Here is a 12,500-nt window from a genome sequence, read left to right on the forward strand (position 1 = left end):
CATATCTACTATGTTTCTGTTTCTTTGGTTAAGATAGCATTATAATATTACATTTGAAAGATATAAAATCAAATTCATAATGAAAGGACTATATATGGTTTGAGCCTAAAATGGCCCCCTAAAATGAACATTGTCATTTTACTGTAATTCTTTGTTTTATTTGTACAAATATACATTTGAAGTTTTTTCATAACTTTCATTTTGATTTCAGTGTCCACAATTTAAAAATATGACATCATAAAGTTTACCTTTTCCCGCCATTTTCTCATTTTTAGCATAAAACGGCTTGTTTTAAGGCAGTTTTTCTTTAAGGAAACATTGAGCGACTGCTTGAACAAACAAAATATTTTCACCAAAGATGTATCTCTCCAATACTTATAAGTGAACAAAAGTTCGTTCTTGTTCAAAGAGTGGCTCTATATTTCCCATTCGAAAAAAGATAAGAAAAAATGTCAATTTTTGATTGATTTTGATTGAATTATAAAAATAGCGTCACTTCTGACGTCATATACTGACAGTGAGTGCATATAAATCAAATAAATGGGTAAAAAACATACTTCATGTCAACTCTTTTATAATATAACACAACAAAGTAATGTACCTGAATCATTTTAAAAATAGCGAATTTTGGGGGCCAAATTTGACTAATATCATATATAGTTCTTTGTTTCTTTAAGAGGACCGTTTGCATACTAAGTATAGGTTTTCCTAAGATGTGTGCAATATTGAAAAGATGTGATAAGCAGATGAAATGAAATATGTTCAAGGTGTCATTTAAATGTAGAAATGACATAGACAAAGTTTCTCGTAAAATTTCTATTTGCAATTTTGCATCAAATAAAACGTGTACATACCATGTTATTTTAAGGTTCAAGTCCATATGTAGTAGAATTAAACGTAAAAAGGACATTTTTTGAAAAACTAGACAAAAATATATGCTAAATTGACGTTTTTGTTTACTGTAGGGAGAAAGGGTTTGTATTTTTGTTTATTTTATTCGTTTGTTTTTTCTTTTTGGTTTAATGTCTTTTTTGTGTTTCGTAATAAAAACCATTAGAGATTTATTTCCCTCTCTGTGTTTATTTTGAAAATTCGTAAAAGAGTTATGTTCCTTTGGTTAAGAAAACAAAGAAAGGTACGTAACTTCCCGTCCTAGTTTTGGAAAAACTATTCATCTTACACAATATTAATAAACGTGTATATGTGTTAGTAAAACAGCTTGACTGCCTCATAATAATTGAGAGAGAAAAGAGAGTAATAGAATTTAGGATATCAAATTGACATTAACAAATCAGACCAGTAACGAGTAAAGTGGTCATAAAGAGAGGGAGGGGAACTTGTAGCATTGCATATTTAACTAGTTGGTAAATCTCTTATAGCATATAGGCAGTCAGATATATTTTACTACGAATTTGATTTGTTTTCTTTTACAGGCGATATTTGAAAGATAATGCCAAAATTGAATAAATGTAGCTCAGTTGTTTTGTTGGAATGGAGAATGGAGGAGGATATATTTCATCCCCCCCCCCCAAAAAAAGCGGGCAAATTATGTTCTTTTTGTTCTTTAATCTGGCTTTTGAATGGGAATATTCTTTAAGCTCCCGTCCTCGCGAAGTTTATCGATTTAAATGTGAACAAGCAATAACTTCTTAAGATAAGGTTTGCGCACCCCCCCCCCCCTTCCACAATGGAATTTTAACTTGTAAGTGCAATATATACTTGTTTGTGGTTTTATATTATTCATATACGTTTTAATTTATAAGTTGTTTTTTTTTATTATCATAAAATGTATCTCTAAATGAAATGTTTAATGCAGAAGTTTATATCTCTTTATTTATTGAAGTTATCGTTCGTTATCGTTTAATATAACTTTAAAATAATTTTCTGTTACATGTTGCTAGTCGGCCAATAAGGAGCAAATCAGATCTACATTTAACTATTAAATACAATTGTTTAAGCTATATAATACTTATGAATCTTTAAGGCAGACTCCATTAATTTTAGCGGAAAAAATTGAGCATATTTTCATCGAAAGTTCTTATTCTTAAGAAGATAGAAATAGTCTAAAAATGGCCACAAACACCCTGTCATCTTAAATCAGTGTACTTCATCACGTTACACTAAAAATGTTTTTGCTCTCAGAGAGGGCGAGTTTTATATATTGTATTCCTAAGAAGACAACATACCTTGCAAACTGTCTTTGATGCTTCGCTTCTCGGCAGTTATAAATTTCATGCCGATACATATAATTGACGCCCCCACTGGCGAGATTTGCAACAAGGTAAATTGTATTTGATGGTTGACCTTTATATCACAGGTTGAATTAGTCATTCTTACACAAGCGTAAAGACAACCCTTCATTTAAATCATTTAAACGTTAACAATATTACAATGATTTTATAAAAAAAAGAAGTTGACCAACCTCAACGGTCTTTAAAGTGTCCTGACCTCTGCTTTTAAACAGTAAAGACTGATAACAAAATTCCCAAGCAAACAATTTGCTGAACCCCTGAACTATTCATTATCATAATTCGTCCCTACATAAACTCAGATATTTGATGGCATAACCATGTGTTATAAGGGTGTCTCTTTCTAATAAATTTGTTTAAAATAATAATGGACATTAACTATCTTATAGTTAAAAATCATAGTTACGTTAAATTTCTATGACCCCCTAAAACTACTAATCAAGCTAGTTTTTTATTGATTTATTTTTTCTTTATTTTCATTTTTTGGCTTCAAATAAAAACAAATGAAAATGAAGTGTAGTAAAATACAAAAACAACCTCTCCAAGCTGTGTGCATAACACATAATCACAACCAGACATTTTTATAGATAATAAGAGAACGTAGATAAAATTGATAACTTACAAAAAATTCCTACTTCACAACAATAGCATGCGCGGTCTTGTTGAATTGCGGTACTTCTGATTTTCATACCATAAGCTTACAAAGGAAAACAGTGGGGAAGGGGTATCTCTACTTATATATAGATAAAGCATTGCTCCTTGTGGTAAATAAATCACACGTAGAACTAGTTCTTAGATAGAGAAATATTTCTTATTACTGTTTACGTTTTATTCTTATGTTTGCCACATGAAAAACCATTTGAAATAACTTTTCATGCAAATGACACATTTTAATACAATTAAGTACAGCGAAATTGTTTTTCCGACTAAAGAAAAACAAACAACCGCTTTGGATAAATCATACGGAAATTGGTCAGGCATCTTTCTTTTTTTTTGTACTGCTTACGTCCATGGGAACATCGAAATATACATTCAGGACATATATGATTTAAGGACATTTTATCAAATTCAAATAGCATGGAAATGCGACAAAGTACGGCGGGATGAAAACCAGATTATTAAAAGTTAACATTTTTGCATGCAATGTTTCTTTCTGACTTGCTGATCATGGTGTTTTTAAAATATTTACTGTCTCGTTCATAGCAACAGGATATAGGGGAGCTTATGTCTAGGTAAATTACCAATGCAGTGGAAGTTTGTCAGAGTCCTCATGTATTTAAAATACTATAGACGTATCTGCACTTGAATTTATTAAATCCCTAGCCTAGATAAGTCATGTAAACATCCAGATATCGTATTGTAATTTGATTTTACTAAACCGCCTATAGGGCAAAGTTTATCATTACTGCAATTTTACATCATAAAAATTTAATGTTCAGAAAAAAATATATAAAACAAAATATCTATAGCATTAAAATACTAAATAATCATAACGGTTGCATTGTTACAACTGTGTCATCATACGAATAATTTTATTGGGTATGTTCATAGTGCCCAGTGTTTTATCTTATTGCTGGGTTGTGAAGTACACGTACGCGTGTGTAGGAGACCCAATTAAGTAGCAAATGTAAAACTCGTAATATCGAGTCATATATTTAGTTTTAATGAGTCTTAACTATCGTTATAACGAGTAACCTTCGAAGTTATTTTGAGTCAAATATTTATTTTTACCTTTTAGTGCAAGGGTCAATGAAAATTGTAGGCAGAAAGATATTATATTGTTAATTTCTTCCATACCATGCATACCATGCATAGTTATCTACTAGATGTCTAGTAAAAATTGCATGTGGTGATAACGAACAGTGTTTAAAATCAAAAAGTCCGAAGGAAACTTACAAAACAGGAGCAGTGCAAACACGGAACTCTAAAAAATCGGAGGCAGGTGCCATGAAGGGGCGAGCATCCTGCTCTTTATTATAATCGCAAAAACGGAAAAATCCGTAAACAATAAGGTGATTAACTATGGTCTAACAATAAGTGACAAACGTCAGTCAGCAAGTGACCCAGTGGAAGATTGTATTTGCTGACAAAGTCGTTTTATCGACCATCCTCTTCAATCGAGCTCTATCTTATCAACTTGTTTGTCAGAAGCTTACCTCGCCTTAGAAACTGTTGCGCATCAAATTACCCGAGAGACAAAAAACTCGATATGCAGGTGATGAAGGTAAATTGTTACCTAAATATGGAAAGTTGACTATAGGAAAATTGAAGTCATCACGTTTACATAAAGTTTTGTTGTTTGATTACCATCAATGTCCATTTCCAGCAAAATATCCAAATATAAAACGGATAACACAGACTCTGTGGTGTCTTATATTTCAAGTTAAATGGGATATATTAAGTCTACGTTAGTATGGAAGTAACGATTGTTAATCGATAATACGTCGTCGATATACTTGAATGATGAGTTGAAGGCCACAACGAGCGATTTATTATTTTCACGTCGAAGTTTTTAATAAATATTGCTTTACATGAATAATAAAAAGGGTCTGCTAACAATGGGACGTAATTGGTATCCCTGGGAATTCCAACAGATTGTTGGAAGACCAGACTTCCAAAAACTACATAGATTTTGTCTATCAGAAACTCAAGCATCTTTAATTTTCCAATTTAAAGTACTTGTCCGAATGGTTTTTAACAAAATAGTTTTGAAAATGACCGGTGACAAAGTATGTAAATTTACGTGATTCACTTTTACAAATAACTTTCCTGCTTTCAACTTTATGTATATGATCAATAAAATCAGACTCTTAAACAAAGTCACGCGATGGGTCCTTGTCCTTAGGGTAGATTTCAAACTTTTACCAGAGATTTCCTTGCTTATCATCATCTTCAGCATGCACTGTTTGCCATATCAGCGACAAGATGTAGTGCAGTACACTGCAGTTTAAAGAATTATTCCCCTTTAACTACACAAGAAATAGATCCAGTTCGTACATTAGAAATGAATAACTAATTTTGCCTATTTATAAGCCAAGAGTTTGGCACTTCTTTCTAGGAATGAATGCACATTAAAATGCACACAAAAGCATAAGACCCCCCTCTAACATCAGATATCTGACGTGTGGCTTTGGAGTCTTTAAATTTTTGGTAGTGGTTCCCTTGCGAATCAACTTTGTATTAAGTCTGTTAGATGCTTAAGAGTAGAGAAAAAAAACTGAACGTTTTCACCAGTTTTGATACAATAAACCAAACATTTTACGGAACAGTATATTGAAGAAGAAAAAATCCCTCCTTTTATGATTTAGAAACAAAGCATGATTAACAAAATAAAACTAGTTTATCAGAACAAGTTCAAGCTCTATTGTCTCAAGCTGTCTTCATCTAATCTCTAAGACGTAAATCTTTGTGTCTTTTAAGGAAATAAGTACCGAGAAATGTACTGTTACGACTGCAGCGTTAGATGACCTAAAACCTCTTATTAACTACTTACCATTAAGCTCCTCTTTTAACATTGAATAGGGGGCGTCGTGAGAAGCATGACAAGATATTAGCAGCATCAATTCTCGCCGAGATGCACCCATATTCATCTTCAATTGTTCGCGTGTTGTATTATGTTTGAATATAGAAATAAAATATCGACTCTCAAAATCTCGTAGCTTGGAATTTGATTTTTTGCAATTCCCCTCTTGAATTTAGTTACAACCCAGAAAAGTCAGTTGCAATCATTTAAATGAGTTAGTCTGTTTACAATTTTAATTAAAGCTCCTATGTCAAATCACGTAACGTTAAAGCACAATTGATTGATGAGCAGTCAAACTTTAAAACCAGCAATAATATTCAGTGTCTTCAAAGCAGAGAAATATGGTACATGTACATTGCTATGGCAGAGAAACGGAATGACGAATAGACATCCAAAACAAGGCTATACTGTATATATTATTTAGTACCAAGCACAGATTTAAAATGATATTTTGTTACAATTCTGTACCAGATACAAAGTCAATAGAAATTTATCAAACCAGTAACAATTGGCATTTATAAATACGTCTGGCTTTTTTAATAGGTGGCAATGATAAAGCTACTTATAAATGAAGTATTTGGAAAAGCCATAGTTGACATTAAATACTCTAATAGATGATGTATTTTCCTTCGCTGGTATGATTTTTGTCCCCTGACAAACCAAAAGAAGAAAAACGACATAGTCGCCATTTTAATTTTCAAAATTCAAGACACACAATGTACATGAAGTATGCCCGAAACTGAAGACATTTCTTGAATAAAAATAATTGAGCATTCCAGTGATGCTACTTGAATACCAAATCAAATCTTTTAAAGCAGACCAAAAACAAACTCGACGAGTTGAATAAATTTGGTTTACTTAAAAATGTTTAAAATCCATAAAAAAATGTAACCAAAAACGGCGTGTTATTTATCTACCGTGAACCGCAATGTACAGCAGTGCACTGCAATGTAATGCAAGCACCACAATAATTTAATTAAACAATAAAATGCGTTCTTTGGTGATTCATGTTAGGTATGAAATGCAGCGACATTGAAAAAAATTAATGAACCTCAAGACTTTCAATTTTTTTTTACACTCTCGGACAATTCGTCACATGGAAGATTTCAAGTTTTGATGTCACCTATTATCGTTGCCTATCTCTGTAGTGCACTGGATAAAGCTTCAATCTACCAACCTTGAATTGAAAGTTCTACGCTTAAAGGTTATTTTCTGTAAAATAAGTGATTTTAATTTAAATGCATCTGCGAAGACAAATCGTTTTCGGAACAATTTGTTCGTGTCGATTTGTCCTCTAATACTCAGTTTTAGCTTTTTTGTAGCGGTTGTTATAGCCAGGTTCATGTGCAATAATGTCTTTGAACATAAATACTTGGTACCTCTATGCGTTATTTGCATAAATATGTTTTTCCTTAATCCCATTTTATGTTTTACTACAAGCTTTAACAGACAATTATTTTCATTGTTCAAGATCCACTTCTTATGTTTTTTTAAATTTGTTTATGTTTGCTGGCACTTATCTAATGTTCATCAAAATATTTTAGCTCTGTCTTCATAAATGTACCTCATCATGGTCATGCGAGTTCTCATTTTAAGTTATTTTCCCCATTAGGATAGTGATTGTGAAGTTTATTTGTACATTTATTTGTCATAGGATATTATGTGCACATCTATGTGGTCAGCAAATGTCTAAACTTTAAATTATATTGTTTTAAGTTCTAATTTAAATGTTTTAAATTGTTTGTGTTAATCGATTTGGTTGTATATTTCCGTAGTTCAGTAGCTTAGTGGTTAAAGTACTGTGCTTCACCTAGTGAACCGTAGATAATGAGTTCGTATCCAATGGGGCCTTTAAATTTGTTCACAATGACTGAACTAAATTTTTGAAAAGATAATTTTCCATCTAGAATTGTATTTTTTTTTCCCGCCTATTTTACGTGTATCTTATCCACCATGCTTTCTTTTATTTTCTGCTGATTAGAGAAACTTTTTCGAGATGAGATGTGGTGAGTTACCGTATAAAATACTGCTGATTTTTTTTTATTGTGCGCTAAAAATCGTCATCCCGCAATAGAGACATGAGATCTGATTTAATATACCTCATTCTAGAAGATTCTGTACCCTTTGTGACTTCGGATGACCTTGATTTAAAACAAAGAGTTATCGTTCGTTGTTTACGTATTATGCACCTGATAAATCATTTTGACAATATTTTAGAGGTTATGATACTACTAAATTGATTACCTACGAAAATTTGTTTGGTATAAAAAAGAAGGAAATTTTACCTAATGTTCGTGCTTGTGCAGTATACAAATTACAAGTAAACGACAATGACATTAATTTGCATTTGCAGTGTTAGCAAATTAAAAGCTGGCATTCTAAAAAAGAAGCTGTTTTATTATTTATTATTTTATTATGCTACTTAGCATGATTTTATGACGATTCTGCTTGTAACTACAATCTCTATGATAAGATAAAACATTTTTCATAACGTCACCAGACCACGTGATATACGGATTGTAGAACTATTACAAGGCTTTTATTTTTAATCTTCCGTTTTTTCATTTCAAAACGGGATTTAAAGTGTTATTAGAGGTCTTTGGATTAAAATCACATACATGTTTCTACATTGGCAAGCGCACGATATATTCGCAAATAAAGTTTTTTGCAAAAATGTGGTGCTCTTGCATGATAAATAACGAAAATATCATTCCTAAAAGACTTTTAAATTGCAAAAAAGTTAATACTGATAACATATCATCCTGTATAATAATTTTTGGAAGGGGGGGGGGGGGTAAAACATATTATGATCTACAATACGGGTGCACTAGCTCGTTTGATTTCACTAAATATTTACTACTAACCTTTTTATACAGGAAATCGATGATTATAGATCCATTTCCTTAAAAGAGGGACTCAAATTTTGATATTTGCAGCATGAACATCTTTATATAGAATCGTGTATTGATTATGACGCAACTATTGGGGCTCATATGAGTTGCAATAGGGGTCCTATAGAGATGCTGATAAGAAGAATTTGTAAAGAGGACTCTTATCATCGATATTTATAGTACTGGGGTCCATTTGCAGATATAACAGGGGCCCTGTAGAGGTGCTGGATAAAAATAACGCGCATGCGTAGAATAAAAATTTTGATGTCTCCTATCATGTTTATTTATAGAAATTGAAGCTGCCTATACAAAATAGTGAGCTTGCGCAGAATAAAAGATTATCGATCATTTCATTAGGGATTGTTAAAGAGAACAATACAAAAGGAAAATTCGAGAATGGAGTGCATTAAAATGCATTGAATGAGAGGTATGGGTTTGACAATAAAAAAAACTAATATAAAAGATTTTAAAGAAGTAACTCTAAACGGGTAGGATTTCCCCGACAGCTGAGGAATTAAAGAATTTGCATTAAAACGTAGAGTTATGCCCCAGTGAGCGCTTGATATGAAACGAGATGAATACAAAACAGACAAAGATAACGATAAAAAAAAATTCCAGTTTGGTTTTACAGTTCACACGCTATTAGTCTAATGTATAGATATGAAAGCTGAATGGATGAATTACGCCTTTAATTGAAAGACAAGAATTCAACAAACAGAAATGATTTTGTGACGAAAATAAATGAACTAGTCATTAAAGGGCAATTAGAGGACTGTGTCTTAATGATGACCTAGCTATTTGTATACTTTCCGTATAGAGGACGGAGGTCGATTTTATCTTAAAATGGACGATACGGTATTTCGCATGGTAAATAGTTCCTTAGCTGTATATGAATTATTTTTTTCTAACATGAATTGAATTCTCAGGCTTTTCCCACATGATTTCCGAGGTACATGTATAGACGGAAAACCCATGTTGTGTAATATTTAAAGATAGAATTAACGCGAAGCTTTATGTACCAGTAATCGAAATATTTCTTGGAAATTGTATCCAAAGGATATTTTACAAACAAATAATATTTTGATTAAGTCTAGTTTACGCCAGTACTGGTTCTGTCTTTAAATCAAATTGTCTCCCCTTATATTTCTATCATGAAGCGGTTTTTATCCATCCCCTTGATTCCAAACGTAATGTTGCTTGGTAACCAATGATACCGGACCAGTTTTACCGAACTCTGGTTTAGAAATACACACGACTAAAACCATCGATATTGTCCGTACCATTTAAAATATGACTGTTTTCAAGGTATTTATGAATAATTCTGAATATATTGCATCGATTTTATCGATTTTTTTAAAATTACTAATTCTTGTCTGCGATGATGATTTATGATTAGGTCCAAACAAAGTCTCACTTCCGTTTTGCCATAAATTGTATCGAAGAGTTGATTAAAATAAAATTTCAATTTTTTTTTATTTTTCATGAATTGTTAGAGTACAGTAAAAGTGGAAAATTGAAGAATGGGTGCATTGAAAAAAACATGGACTTTGAATGAGAGTCGTTGGTTTGACAATAAAAAAATCCCTGTATAAAAGATTTTAAAGAAGAGAACCTAAACAGCTACGATTTTGCCGACAACTGAGGAACTGCACAGTATGAACGTAGAGTTATGTGCGCTTGATATGAAACGAAATTCAAAACAGACAAAGTGATCAATGAAAAAAGTCCTGTTTGACGATAATGATTACACGCTGTTAGTTTAATACGAAGATAGGAACAGTGAATGTATGAATAACGCCATTGATACAGCTCATTGAAAAAGCAGAGTTTAACACACAGAAATGCTATTGTTACCGGTATTGAATAAGATGTTAATGTTATCAAAGGACAAGTTAACTTTGACGATGCATTTTTTCTTTTATTTTTCATCAGAGTGGAATAGAACGAAGCGAGAACATTGCTGTTATTTTTAAGTGAAACTATATGACTGTTTGACCCCCTCCCCCACTGATTAGGTTTATAACGACTGGTAAGAATGGGTTTACCTCTCTATCAGTCTCGTTCCCCTCTTTTTGATTTGCTTCCTAATCTAAGCGTTACTATACAAATCAAATTATACATTAATAAAGTATAAATTGAGTAACTGTACATAATTAAAAGATAAAACATTAATTTCGTAACATACTATGTCGTTCGAAAGTTTGACGTATTTGAGGTGTTTAAGACCCTTATTAAGTTTTATGCCTTTTATAGACTATCTATCACCCTAATGAACTTCATTGGGGTTCACTGGGGTTAAATTACGCGCCCTAAAATAAAACAAAGGAAAGTAGTCCTTTCATTATCTAAGTACACTTACATGAAGTACACTTAGTGGCATATATGAACAGAGTGCAAAGTGCTCATTTCAATACTGTGTTTGCTGTATGTATATCTGCACTATAACTATTGCACTAAACTGACTAGAATTCAAAAACGAAGGTTTTTAAAAGTCTTATTTCAACTTTCTATCTTTTATATTCCATATAAGCCATATAATTATGGAGAAATGTGGGGTTTTTTTTACCTCTGAAAAGATCCTCAGCATCCACAAAGCACAGAAAAGATATAGAATATCAACATATACCAATAGCAGACTTTCGAGTTTTTTAAATTTTACGGAGTTTATTTCCTTTTCAAAACAAACACAAAAGGCTATCAGTTTGAATTTTCCGCAAACGATTAGGGAAATCATTTTTTGTCGATTTTTTTTCAATAATCTTCCGTATAAGATACACATGTAATATCATTTCCGTTGCAATAAGATAAGGATCATAGTCGTCATTGTATTACAATAACAACTTTGCATAATGAATATACGTATAGTTTCTTATCTTTGAAGGGAAGAAATTATATCATTTAGCTTTTACAACTAATAGGACTGATGAACAATTAATATATTAGAAATGTAAATCAAATTTCATTTGTCACCTAATGCAAAGCTACAAATTTAAAGTATTTGGGTCATTATTGAAGAATAGCCTGTCCTACTGAATTTGCAGGTCGGTATTTTCAGTAAAATGCTGCTTTTGCAGGGAAAGCTGCTTAACTCTTCATGTAAAAGATTGTATTCAAATATTCAAGCATTCCTGTAGAAATAGCATTTTTTCCATACGATTCTAGTTTTCGGTAGTCATTGCTACTAGCAACTAGAAAAGCAAGACAAGGTCTTCCATTGGAGTCAATTTATACTTTTACAAACAAGTTTCGTTATTCATTAGCCTAAAAAAGTGGACAAAAGCAATATCAAAACATTTACACCTTTGCCTAATACTCGTTTTGTTTTACTGTCAAAAGTCCGGGGTTTTTTTGCATTCTTTCAAACGAAACAATTTATGACTCACTTCATTTTTCAAGATACAATGACTTTTTCGCACAATCATATGTAATTCAAAGTTAAATTGATATCATATGTTAGATTAGATCATATCTTATATTATAATAGGGCATATCACTAATTCAAAGAAAATTTATCATCAATTCGAATGTGTGGCAAAAGTTCGAAGAGGTAACATTGTCACAATATAATCCAGCTACTAGTACTCATATTGCACAGTCATGTAAAAACGTATTTAGAAGGATTATCGACTGAGACACTGCACGTCGACATATCTTATTTATAGAAGTCTATAAATTGAAATTGCCAAAAAGTAAATGTAAAAAGACTTTTCTGAAATCTAAGTTTTTTACAAGTAACTGGGTTTCCACTCCTTTTTTAGATATTCAAATAACAAAGCATATTTCAATCAAACACATTATTTGCGGTAAAAATGACACTTAAATTGAAGCAATGCTAAC

The 12,500-nt window shown here is 31.9% G+C and overlaps 1 protein-coding gene across 25 annotated transcripts in view; it reads right to left on the reverse strand.

Moving 5' to 3' along the window:
• The window catches only part of LOC128180100 (uncharacterized), a 59,674-nt gene that overhangs the window by 26,665 nt on the left and 20,509 nt on the right, over positions 1 to 12,500 (reverse strand). Inside the window, exons 1-2 of one of the 25 annotated variants that reach the window (XM_052847951.1) lie at positions 2,423 to 2,440; positions 2,187 to 2,304 (exon numbers count right to left, since the gene is read on the reverse strand). The exons of 14 other annotated variants lie outside the window; for them this stretch is intronic. Coding sequence is in view for 1 of the 11 variants with exons in the window: in XM_052847945.1 (XP_052703905.1) it covers positions 2,187 to 2,245 (59 nt within the window). In the remaining 10 variants the exon portion in view is untranslated. 10 more of the 25 variants (XM_052847945.1, XR_008243184.1, XM_052847955.1 and 7 more) reach the window with 10 other exon arrangements.

The sequence above is a fragment of the Crassostrea angulata genome, chromosome 4 (genome assembly GCF_025612915.1).
Source record: "Crassostrea angulata isolate pt1a10 chromosome 4, ASM2561291v2, whole genome shotgun sequence".
In the NCBI taxonomy this organism is placed as follows: Eukaryota; Metazoa; Mollusca; class Bivalvia; order Ostreida; family Ostreidae; genus Magallana; species Magallana angulata.